Below are 12,579 nucleotides of genomic sequence, written 5' to 3' on the forward strand. Positions count from 1 at the left end.
TTTATATCAATGAAATCTTTACTTGTAATGCTACCTGTATTTTAATGTAGAATTCTTTTTTTTTTCTCAACAAACAATGCATTCTTCCAAAGATTTCTTATGTATATTTAAGTCAATCAAAACTCAAAATGAAAAGACAGCTTCTTTCTTAGGCTTTTTCTTAAATACTGAACTAATATGAAAAATGCATTGAAATCACAAATATCTAACCTTGTAATGGTTGGGCTAAAAAAACTTAAAAATGCAAACATTTTTAATTCAAAATTGATCATACAAATGTTAGTTTAATGAAGACAGCTTCAATGAATCAGATTGGGAGAGGACCTCGTAAATATGTTTTACTTTTGTCCAATCCTTTTTGTTTATTACAATTAAAATATGTTTAAACTAATGAATCAGATACAGCATTACAGGAGAGGATCTACACACATTTTACACACTTTTGATACTGCACAACATTTCTTTGACCCTTGGCACTGCTCATCACGAGAACATGACCACTTTGTCCTACATTCTGTGTTAGAAGCATCATTTGTAACGGGGCATTTTCCAGACTTGACTGGGAATGTTGGATCAACACATGTCATTTTTCCACATGAGTCTTGACAACACAATTTTCCGTCCAGTTCTGTCCCATGACACATACTATTTGTGCAACTTTTTTGGCCACATGGTTGCTTGTCAGCTGGTGGGCAAGTTTCTCCAAGGGGTCTTTGGTCATGTACTGATAGTGCTGAAACAACCAGCAGTAAATTATTATTGACATCTTAAATTTATTACAAAATATAACTTTTTGAAAATTGTCCATAAGAAAGATCAATCCATCTTTAAATTTATGTACATGTAAAAGTGGTATGGAAAGGTGAATTTAATATATTCCTATTTAAAAATCGTGTGGAATACATTCTATAGATCAAAGTATGTGCAGGTGAAAAAGGCATTTAAGCAAACATTTGATTTCATAGGAAATTGGATCCTGAGATGAGGAACTTAAGATACTACTTACTAATTCAAGAAAGTTTCCTGAAATTTCAAGACTTGAGAAATCTCAAGATTAAACATAAGGTTAAAAAGTTTAAAAAATAATTTGCTGTCATTGGCTTCATTAAAAATGGATTTGCCAATTTGTATTCTGGGTTTTTAGAGTTTGTTCATTTCTTCCACCACAATATGAAAATAGATGTGGTATGAGTCGTTCACCAAATGCCAAGCAATGAACAATTTGAACTTCTACAGGTAACTACTCAGTCTTCAATGATGGCCAAAACCCATACCATAAAGAAAGCTGTAAATAGGTCCCAAAATAAATAATGTGATTGTGCCTTTTTATATTAAATTTTATCATGCCCGGTAATCATACATCAAAAGAATGTAAGTTACAGGGCCTCATTGAAACATTGATGGAAAAGAGAAGTTTAAGTAAATTCTTTTTGAAAAATAACAAAATTGACATTTTTTCTATATAATCTATTACAAAAACTACTCCCTGTTATGGGCAATTTGGAGAAATGAGCACAAACTATGAGTTCTTGCTCATCTCTCTCTCTAAATTTGGCCCGGAGTAACATAAAATGCTCATTACTAACATTATTATCTTGAAAGATAATGGATAGGCTTTTACTTACTAGAAATATTGTGAGTATGCTTACAAAAAGAATACCACCACAGCTTGAGAAATGATTGAATTGTGCAATGTACTTCAAGTTCAATGAACTCCCTTTGGAGTCCCCCTAACAGTAATTATATTTCTTCATGAACATATGTGTCCAATATTCCTATAAAGTTTCATCCAGTTCCCTTTTATGACAGTAATTATATTCTTTCATGCACATCTACATACAATACCAAACCTTCCTGTTAAGCTTCATCAAACTACCTTGAGTAGTTAAGGGTGAAGTATTATCATGTAAAACCCTTTAATTTGATTATTTCCCTTAGGAGTCCCTTAACAATTATTGTGCTAGTATTTCTTCAAGAACAACTAAGTTATTTTGTACATGTTAATTACATCCATGATAGTTGCTGCTGGTTTGTTCTATAATGCTTTACAGGGGATTTATTTCAAATTAGTATGAACAATTTGTTGAAGAGTAATCAAACGAACCAAGGTTATAGGGTAATTAAAAGAATGTAATCCAGGGACAAAGACCAGACATGGAAAACAGATATACACAACAAAGAACATAAAGTAACTAAAATCATACATACAAAGTAACAAAAGCAAATGAGCAACTCGGACTCCACTAAAAACTGGGAGCATGGACCAGGTTCACCGGTAAGGTTTAAATCAAATGTAACAAGTCAATGTTTGAAATGGAAGGCTATCAAAATTTTCCAACTTGATGGCCAGCCTTGGGTATTTAGGATACAAAATTTTAGGGGCAATACAAATACATACCAGCCTCGACGGTGTAAAACATTAAGGCAACCAAGATGTACTTCGCACACGTGACCATGATTTCCTAAAAATTGAAGGATCACTTAATTTATTAAGAAATAGAGTCGGCATAAACGCTGTTACAAGAAATCGAAATAAAACCAAAAAAATGATACATGTACCACCTATTAACAATATATTGATATCGTCTAGAATTTCTCAGGTCATACGTAGGTTGAATATTTACGCGTGTGTGTGTTTGTTATTTTGTTTTGTTTGGTTTTTTTTTAGGGTGGTGTGGGGTGCGGTGTACAAATGATACCGTCACAAGTTATATATTTTTGTGATTATAAGTTTTAATTACTTTTTCCTTCAAATAAAGCAACTTGAATGTAACAAAATTCTGGATCTAGGCATGATCTTTTAACTCGCGAACCCATCACGGTTGAGTCGGAATGAGGAACAATGTTCATTGGTTTAAAATCCTGCTCCAATTTCCACGGATGCTGATTAATCGAACATATATATTATTAATACAATTACACATTTTTAAAGTTAATTTCAAAATTTCAAATGGAAAGACTGGAATTTCCTGGAACTCATATAGCCTTGACGAAGTGATTGCAGTTAAAAATACATACATAAAGCGCGTGAAATAAAGCCGCGATAAATATATATATTTAGACTCAGATTATCCATCTAGTACACGATTATTTATTTGTGGTTCATCACATTGATAACTAATAAAAATTCTGGTAAATTTATATCAATTTCATCGGTGTTGCAACGCAGTCTTTGTTTTTACACTCAAGGTTCTCAACTATTATTTCTTACATATTTAAACCCAGGCCGATAAGTTTTTCCTAATCCTGCATAAAAATACACTTCAAGCGCATAAAATAAAACGAAGTATATTAGAAGAAACAAACTTGAAGCCATCGAAATCCTCACTTTGGTCAGATAATAAAAAAGAATAAAAAACTTTAAAAAAAAAAAAACTTACTCCAAAGTCATTATTCATACTTCCGACAGCAGTATGATTTTCTCAGCTACATGTATATGTTTTTGTTAAAAAATTGCCGTGTCTTACCCGAAGTTGAACCGTCCAACACAACCACTGGCTGAAAAAAAAACACTGTAAACAAGTATACTTAAGTATGTAATGTCCTTTCATTAAGTCAAAAATTTATGGAGTATGAAACATTGATATACGGTCTAATATGCACGGTAGAACAAATATAACGGTGATTAAACAATAAATAATAGTTTTGACTCGTTGTCCACTGGTAGCGCAACTTAGGCCTGGCTAAAATCAAACATATATGTAATTGATAGCTTTTTGTGGTTAGAGAAAATATGGCATCCTTGAATTACAATGACATGTTAAGTTTAAGCTGACGTAGGATGATTTCGTTTTATTACCAGCAGCAGAACTTGTATGATATAGCTTCTAAACGGACACCGGTTAACTACAAAAACAAGTAAACAGTAAATTAATAAAACGAAGACGAAACGTCATGCTTTTCTATGTAAGAGCAAATGTTACATCACTGCTAGCTTACATAAATAAGGTTTGAAAACAAACTACATGTATGTACGTTTTATACTTTTAATCACATTCCATATTATTTTACAACCAGCAGAAATAGTTTAACACGCTTAAACCTACCCAAGTCTTTAATATTTTTGGGACATAGAAATCGTGAGATTTAATGCAAATAATTTTTTTCCCCAAGTTTCAGGAGGGACGCACACCTGACACGCCTCTCTTTTGATCCGCGTCTGCTTCATAATTTCTTAAAGTGTCAAGTCCCTTTTCCGATTTATTATTATTTTTTTCTGTTTAGATGAAACAGCAGCGAACAACGAACACGGTAGAATTATCCAGAACGACAGCAGGAAATCGAATACTCCTGATCCACTAGCTTATGGAGAACTTTACAGGCGTGGTACAATTAAACCAATCTGTGACTGTGAGAAGATACTACAAGAAAAAAAATATTTTACTGTAGGGCTTCTCAAATAAACAGGCCTATAGTTTGTACCATAGACTCAAAACTATTTTGCTTTGTAAATTGCAGTAAACTGACTGTTCTCTGTAATATAAAGTCCTTGTTCTGTTATAGATCTGTTAACTACCAAGTATTAGTTTGGAAAAAAAAAATCCTCAGAAATTGCAGAATCTAGTGTATACCTTATTCTTTAAAATGTAAAGATTTATCAATTTACCTAGAATTACCTTAAAACTTATTTCACTAAAGGCATCACAGGAGGCATACTAGTACAACATATGAACCAACTTACATGTATTTACAATAAACATTAGTTAATGCAGATGTACGTTGAACGTATCATATGCAATGAAGATGGGCGAATGCAAATGAAAGTTGAGCATTTCATACCAATGAACAGAATTTTGCCAGCCAATAAATGTATATTTATCATTACCATTCATTAAAGCTGGCAGACTAACAATTTTTAAAATTCTATTATTCTATTATTGTAGATATTGACAGGTATATTTATTTCATTATTGAAAAAATTGCAATTAAATATTGTATTTCTCATTACAAATAAAAATTTCGATTTGGCAAAAAAAAGAAAAAACATTCTTCTATACATGACAAGTGTGTTCTTGTATCAGAAGACAAAGACAAAAACAACACTACTTTTGTTTGCAGGACACCTGCAACCTCCAATGTTTATAGGGGTAGATGGTTAAGATAATAGCTGTAATAAGACCTAGACTGCTACCATACCACACTCTCCAAACCACATCCGTTCTATCATTTATCACCATGATTCGCTATGCTAGAGCAATTACTAACTACTCTGATTTCTTAAAACACCATAAGTATCTGCATAACGGACTCCTGAAATAGGGGTATGAGGAAAAGCATCTCAAAAGGTTGTACAGCTATTGGATAGAATGAATATTTGATAGTAATGATATTTAATAAAATAAAATATATATTACAGAGAGACTTGTAGCAAGTCTAAGGAAGGTTTGGCGCGCTGTAAAACCTAGATTCAACCCATCATTTCGTTTGAAATGCACGTACCAAGTCAGGACCACTGCGGTACCAGCAGTTCCGATGGTGCAATGTAGTGCAGGGCGGATCCAGGATTTTAGATTAGAGGGCCGCACAGTTAAAATTTTGCCGAGCTGATCGAGGGAAAATTTTTTTAAGGTTAAATCTTTTGTGGTAAAATTAGCGAGAAATTAAAGTTTCAACCTAGAACCGCCTAAATCTATCCCTGACAACTCATGCTTTGCAAATTTTAGGGGGGTGCACACCCGCCACGCCCCCTTCTGAATCCGCCCCTGTATAGTATATATTTTGTCAGATTTATTTTGGACTTAATTTTATAATTGATCGGATTATTGATCGGTATTTTATTGTTACTTATTTGTCTCTCTACGAAAGACGGTGATTGTAAGCTTCCGTTCATGTATTGCATTCCAAAATCGTAGCTTGATCTGCAAAATGTACAAGAAGCGCAGCCAGACTTTCTTTGAAGTGGAAGACCAAATTCGGCAAGGGGACTAGCTGACCGCTCAAGGCCCCAAGTGGGGGACAGGGGAGCGAAGTCCTCGGAAGCTCCCGGTGTTTGCGCGTTTTATACCCATAAAAGTTAGTCAAAATTAATGCTGAAAAGGGCTTTACTGCGAGATCGTTTTGTTAAAAATGTTTCTTTTTAATTGTATAATACAAGCAGTGATAAAACTCAAATGAAGAAATTGTCCTCCCAAATTTGATATCTTTTTTGTATTGTTTTAAAATGCCAATCTCTTCAGCACCTGCATATGAACTTTTCATATCACAACTCAAACGTTATCGAGCTTGTCGAAACTAAGCAAACTTTTCGTACCTCGCTATAAACTTCTTACAATTACGCTTCTGGGGCGGACATGGTTATGTTGCTACAAGATTGAAATTATCACTACAGAAGTTTTATGGTCGACCCGTGCAGGATCGGGTGTCAAAAGAATAGGCCTGCAGCAGCGCTAAGCTTGTCGTAAAAGGCGACTAAACAGTGCTCAGAACCTTAGCCGGGGGCTGGGGCGCTCTGCCCACAGAGCAACTGGGTTGTGTGCCCCAGGTGGTGGAATGGGGTACCCCTGGTGTGTTACATGCTGGGGTTGTCAGGCTATAATACGGAATCCCTGACCGCAAACCATAGTGGTGCACCGTGTTGGGAAAGATGCCACGTTCCTCGCACGTTAAAAAACCCTACTGTGGTATTCTCGCGGAGTAGGAACAATAGGGCTCCGCCACAGGAGGCTAAATTGCCCGACCCTACCCACCTCTCCCTATTTCCAGGGGCAATCAAAATTTGTCGACCACATTGTCCTTGTGTCCCATCCCATATTTCATTTCATCATCATTTCATGTTCATTTTATCATCCACTTCATGTTCATCGCCTGAATATAGCTGAAATATTGCTGCTCGGGCGTTAAACCCCAAGAAACAAACAAACAAACACAAAGTTTTATGGTCATTATCAAGAACTCATGGATCGTTACGGTCTTTCCATCTGCACCATAAGCACCGATTTGTTCAGCGGGTCATATTTTTCCTTCCCTCTTTCTACCCCAGACTTGACTTTTCATGATCGAGCAACTCGACGGGTGCTTCTAGAAAAGCAGAGGAAGCTTACCCTACCGGTGTACCTGGTCCAAGCTCCCAGATTTTAGTGGAGTCCGAGTTGCTCATTTAATTTTGTTGCTTTTTACGTATTATTTTGGTTATTTTATGTTCTTTGTTGTGTGCCGTTTTCCATGTCTGGTCTCTGTCCCTGAATTACATTCCTTTGATTTCCGCTAGAATCTTGGTTCACTTGATTAGTCTTTGTTCCTTACAGTGGTCTCGCAAATAATTGTATCTCGATTCGGCTTTCATAGTTAACCTGATTTTAAGCTTTAAAAAAACTATATATGTAACATATTCCTTCAACTATTTTGAAAAGAGTCTGATACACTTGAAATTTAGAATAGTCTATCAAGTTTTGAAGTCATCATTGCTATCATCATCAATTTGGTAAATTGTTATAGAAAACCCATACATGTCTAGAGATCAATTAACTTTTGAATAGGTAAGTGTTGCTCATCCTGCATGAGTTTATTTGTGTTCCTTCTATGGGGTCTGATTGTTTCTATGTTTTTTAAACTCTTATAATGACCTTGAATCTGTGTTTTTGTATGATATAAAGTACTAGAAAATGAATAACGTTGACATTTGACCTCTTCGGGGTCCAATCTTTAATATTAGTTGACCTATTGCCCTGAAAACCACCTTCGCTATTCATCATTAAATAATTGCGAAAGCCCTTTTTGAAACGACAACTGGTCCACAACTGGTCCTCAAAAATGGTATACATTGTATGTCTTTTTTTTCAGACAAACTCGATCCGTCTTTAACTTTGACAAATTCAATAATTCAAATGATGTCTGTATGTTACCTTCATGAAAATGGGATTTATAGTTGAAAGACATTATATACCCGTGTCTTTACTCAATCAGGACATAAAGTAAATTAAGAAACAACATAGTAACCCCGTACGCGATCGTTTCCACTAATAAATTACCACCTCGTCTTCTTTTCTTCTATATCTCTCTTTATTTTATTTCATTGTTTTTGCAAAATGATGTGGAAGCTCAGGCAGGCGCGTAGCTGCCTTTAGGCAAAAAAGCTTTTGCCTGCACTTAATTTTTTTTTTGGAGATAAAATACATCCAGGAGAGGCATAAATGATGCTCTTAAACGCTATCTCCGCTGAGCTTGGGGGGGGAACCTGATGGGGGCCTTAAGCGACCCCTAGACCCCCTGCCGTAATTTTGCCTACACTTCAATTTGGCCTTAGCTACGCGCCTGTCAGGCTTCGGTGCTTCCGCCTAGCTACGCGCCTCTGTGCTATCAAGTATTTTTCGAAACTATTAACATTCACATCTGCTAGACTTGACTTCTGGAACAGTGTATTGTTACGATAAAGTAACCCTCCATCCACATGCCTTCCCGTGAGGAAGGTTATATTATCGTAACTAGAACAGTGTTAGGCGTGCTACAAGCCGGGGTGGGGGTGGCTAGTCTGAAAATTGACGGGCTGTTTTTTCTGGTAGCTCAAAATCCTGACCCCATTCCAGATAATTTTTGATAGACCTATATATACCCCATGGTAGACAAAAGGGGGGGATAAAGATTCCTTGTCAGATAACAACCACAATAATGAATCTACAGATTAATGTTTGGATAACAACTTTTGCAAATAAAAAATCTTCATGTAAAAATACTAGTACTAATATTGTGTATATATATACCACACATGCTGTACATTTCGTATCTTCAAACACGGACTATAAAATATTAATAGCAAATATCAATTCCCCGATTTAAATAACAATTTTTACAAAATTACCAACTTCTGATTAAGTCATAATCCATTTCGTATATTGGAGTGTAATATAAAGTCCGTGAGTCATCATGACCACTACAAAAGTTTTATGGTCGTCTTCATGAATTCCTGGATCATTATGATGTATGATGTATTATGCTGTATCGTGAGAACCGATCTGTTCACCGTGTCGTAGGGGAAAATCAGCGCGGGAAAAGAGAGATAAGGTTTATTGTGGAATCAACGACAGAGGGCGTGATGCAACCACATGGGTTAAAATGGCAACTCACAAAATCACAACTTACGACGTCTGGGTTGGAAACCTGCCGCTTTCTGCTGATGATGTAAATGATTGCATAAAAGCAATAAATCATATGCATAATTTGTATATATAGAGTGTACTAAAAGTCTAGTTGTATGCATAAAGTGCATATAAATGGTCACAAAAGCTTTGTTTACATGACGAAAAATTCCCGCGGTTTCTTTTTGACGTTGGATTGTATTTGTTATTAAAATCCAGAATGTGAAACCCTTTGATAATTTTTTAATATTGTCCGACTCAGAAGCCGTTCCCTGATTTGTATGCTAACCGATTCCCTTATCAATGCTGCAAATGTTATTCGGACAGATTTGAAATATTAATTTGACCAAGATAAAGGCTATATTTATAAGCTGTATATTGGTAAATTCATTTTACAAGCAAACATACAGGGTCTTGTGGGATTTTGATGAAATTTTATAGGAAGGTTGAGTATCATCCTAAGGGATATAACTGTTGTCTAAGGATTCTGATGGAAGATAATACAACTTAGGGTTTTAGGGTTGACTCCTTGTAGGCACAACTCTTACACCAATCCAGGGTTGCTCATTAATATTTTTTTTATAAAGGTAGGGTTTCATGAAGGAATATAATTTTAATAAAAAGAAATAATCAAATGACTCCAGAAGAAGGAAGTCCATCTTGTTTTTATTAAAATGATATTCGTTTTACTAACATCTGATGTCTAATAAGTCCATAGTCGTGTTAAAAAGCGAAGATTGGGCTGTCATTACTACTATATCTCCTTTGCGAAAAGTGACTTGACTTTGAGGTTGGTCTTATGACGGCTAAGTCCCAAAATCCCAGTCCCGCACTATCAACAATTTCACATCTGACTTGGGGAAATGTAGGGTTCTAATGGTTGAAAAGTTTCCTGTCCGTCCCAGGGTGTCCAACCTTTTAAAAGCAAGTTTGTGTTGCATAATATTTTTGCAAGTTTTTTAAACTGTGAAGCTATGTATCTGTGATCTTTACCTAGTGCAGAGTTCTCAAAATCTTGTTCATGTTGGCCGGACAGTAGGTCCTATCAACATTGACAATTGGTAGGACCCATCAAAGTTAGACCTTACCCACTTTTTTTCTATATACATGTAACTAATATTAATCACTGATTAAGTCTTCAGAAAGTTTTATTTTGTTAAAGTACTAATGTATTACCATTTTTCCAGTTATAATAATAAGATAATTGTTACTCTGTTGATTGTACTTATCTCAGAATACACCTTTATTTCATTATTTTATTAAGTTATCCCCGCACAATTCTCAAGTGCCCACCAAAGTTGTCATTTTATCCGAAAACTTCATGATTGAGACTATGGGAAGAAATGCTTTTTGGAAAAGAAGCATATTGTCAACATAATGTGCAATATGAACTTCTGGTTTCCAGTCTATGATCAGGTCAGTGTAAAATCACTGTCTAGGTAAACAAATACAAGTTTGTAACTTCACTCTGTGTAACTGATTGGTTAATATCAGATCGAACTCATGTCGGTACAACAACCGGACATCTGGTGTGACAGGAGAAATTTCTACGGGATTTAGGGCCCAAATTGTCCTACAGTCCGATTGATTCAAGGGATTTCAGTAATTCTGTAGTGCAAAATGCATGATATCTGTCCAAGACTTTGGGATAACAACTAATGACAATGAGTGCATTTCCAATTGGTAAAATTTGAATTGTACCCATAAGAAATAATAAAGTCAGATCAAATATTGAAAAAAGTGATTTTGCTTATTTTATTTTATTTGACAGTATTTTGAAAATAATTTAATGAATTGGTATACAAAAAATGTATAAGAGAAAAGTAAATCGCATAAATCTATTTATAAAAAAGACTGTTTGAATATCCATTGAGTGAAAGTTTATTTTCTATATTTTAATTCTTAATATCTAGCACATTTTGAGCTGATTTCTAAAGTCACAGTAAAATAGTAACGTCAAATTCATGTGACAGGTATGTTAACACATTTTATTTTTCGAGAAACAATCCAATCAACTTAACAAACTCAAATGCTTAAGCAATCTGTAATAAAAGGTGGATTAATATATATATTCAGGAAATATCTGCACTACTGTAGTCTTTCGCGTATACTGTGCACTTTTTTTCAAGTTTTCTTTGCTCCAGGAGGGGTGTGCACTGTATACACCAAACATAAGTTTCTAGATTTTTTTCTGGAGACATAACTTTCGTTGATCAGAACTGAAGTCGTCGACAAAAGACAACATTGACCCATTTTGTATTTTTGAGAACAGTTGATGTGAAATAGTTTTACTGCTATGTAATAGTTGTTTTATCTGTTGATGCTGTTTTCTTGCATTTCATAGTTACTAAGATATACACGACTAGCTTCTTATTTTTCTTTCAAAACACCCTGTCCTAATTATAACTTCTTAAACCCTGTGTAGTAGAGTGTCAAATACACAATAACGGGAATGCCATCCTGTCATTGGGCCCATTGTCATTTAATTATTAAATAACAAAAATCAGTTTAAAAGGTGAAAACAATTGTCACTAAACTTTTAATCTGCTTGATGAACTGTTTCCATATGTCAAATATCAAGACACAAGCTTGGAAAATTACAACATCTTATTCATAAACGGTTGGACTTGATGCCATTGTTTTAGTTAAGTACCTGATTTGCATTTTTCAGCAAATATCTTGAAAACTATGATATATAGAAAGAAACTTTCAATTGATAAAATCAGCCTTATGGTAAAATCTACCAAAGTCATCTTTGAGTCAAAATTGATAGACAACTCCTTGTTAGAGTTATTGCTCATTAAATTTAACCTGGTGAGCAATTCAAGCTCTGTGTTTCAATTACTTCCACACAAAGTTGTGTATCCTGAAAAAAAAAAGCCAGTATGATACGGGTCAGTGAGGTTAATTATGAAGAAATTTTCAATGTACATGTTGTATGGCTTTGTGGTTACAGAATAATTATTCAACAAATAGTTGTTACATTTTTTTTTTTCAGAAAAACATTGGGAAGTTATTTTCAAAGTATGGCGAGACCTATTCTTTGTTTTCTCGACTTGCAAAAACTGGGGAATATAAATTTGGGTGAGTATTTATTTGTTATAGTCAAATAACCTATTGCTTATTTATGAATATCTTGCAGCCATTTATAAATATACTCTACTGAATTCACACCATTACACATTCAAACTCAAGAGAGCTAATGTAACTGAATTCTATTGACCAAATAGTGGTAGACACTAGAAATAGAAATTATCTTGCTTCAATCTTCAGTTGAAAATTTAGTTTTTTGAAATTTACTCTTTAGGTTTGTAAAATACTTTGCTGAAGCTGATGCTGACAAAGCTGTTGCTGAATTGGATGGCCTGGAGTTTGATGGAAAGAAAATCATTGTTAAGAGAGACTTTAAACAGTAAGGTCTATGATAGTACCATAACTATTGGAAATATTTTTATATATCATCCGCCTTGGATATATTACCATATTTTGGTATTTGTCTCTTTGAGTA

The 12,579-nt window shown here is 34.6% G+C and overlaps 2 protein-coding genes across 4 annotated transcripts in view; one reads left to right on the plus strand and one right to left on the minus strand.

Annotated features, from left to right (window-relative positions):
* Window positions 1-235: 235 nt before the first annotated feature.
* LOC148629177 (whey acidic protein-like) lies at window positions 236-2,818 on the minus strand. Its single transcript, XM_088545653.1, has 3 exons — window positions 2,742-2,818; window positions 2,399-2,462; window positions 236-733 (listed from the first exon to the last, which is right to left on the minus strand). The coding sequence occupies exons 2-3, from the start codon at window positions 2,454-2,456 to the stop codon at window positions 408-410; spliced, it is 384 nt and encodes a 127-aa protein (XP_088401779.1). The 5' UTR covers window positions 2,457-2,462; window positions 2,742-2,818; the 3' UTR covers window positions 236-407.
* A 6,179-nt stretch (window positions 2,819-8,997) lies between these two features.
* LOC148629178 (serine/threonine-protein kinase 31-like) overlaps window positions 8,998-12,579 on the plus strand; it is a 34,806-nt gene continuing 31,224 nt past the window's right edge. For 2 of the 3 annotated variants that reach the window (XM_088545663.1, XM_088545680.1), the window contains exons 1-3: window positions 8,998-9,114; window positions 12,070-12,155; window positions 12,379-12,483. In XM_088545663.1, the coding sequence (XP_088401789.1) occupies window positions 9,049-9,114; window positions 12,070-12,155; window positions 12,379-12,483 (257 nt within the window). In that variant the 5' untranslated portion in view covers window positions 8,998-9,048. Of the gene's footprint in view, window positions 9,115-10,334; window positions 10,488-12,069; window positions 12,156-12,378; window positions 12,484-12,579 lie in introns of those variants that run through there. The other variant, XM_088545671.1, reaches the window with a different exon arrangement.

This window comes from Perna viridis, chromosome 1 (genome assembly GCF_037379345.1).
Source record: "Perna viridis isolate PV_CMFRI_1.1 ecotype Kerala chromosome 1, ASM3737934v1, whole genome shotgun sequence".
Taxonomy (NCBI): domain Eukaryota; kingdom Metazoa; phylum Mollusca; class Bivalvia; order Mytilida; family Mytilidae; genus Perna; species Perna viridis.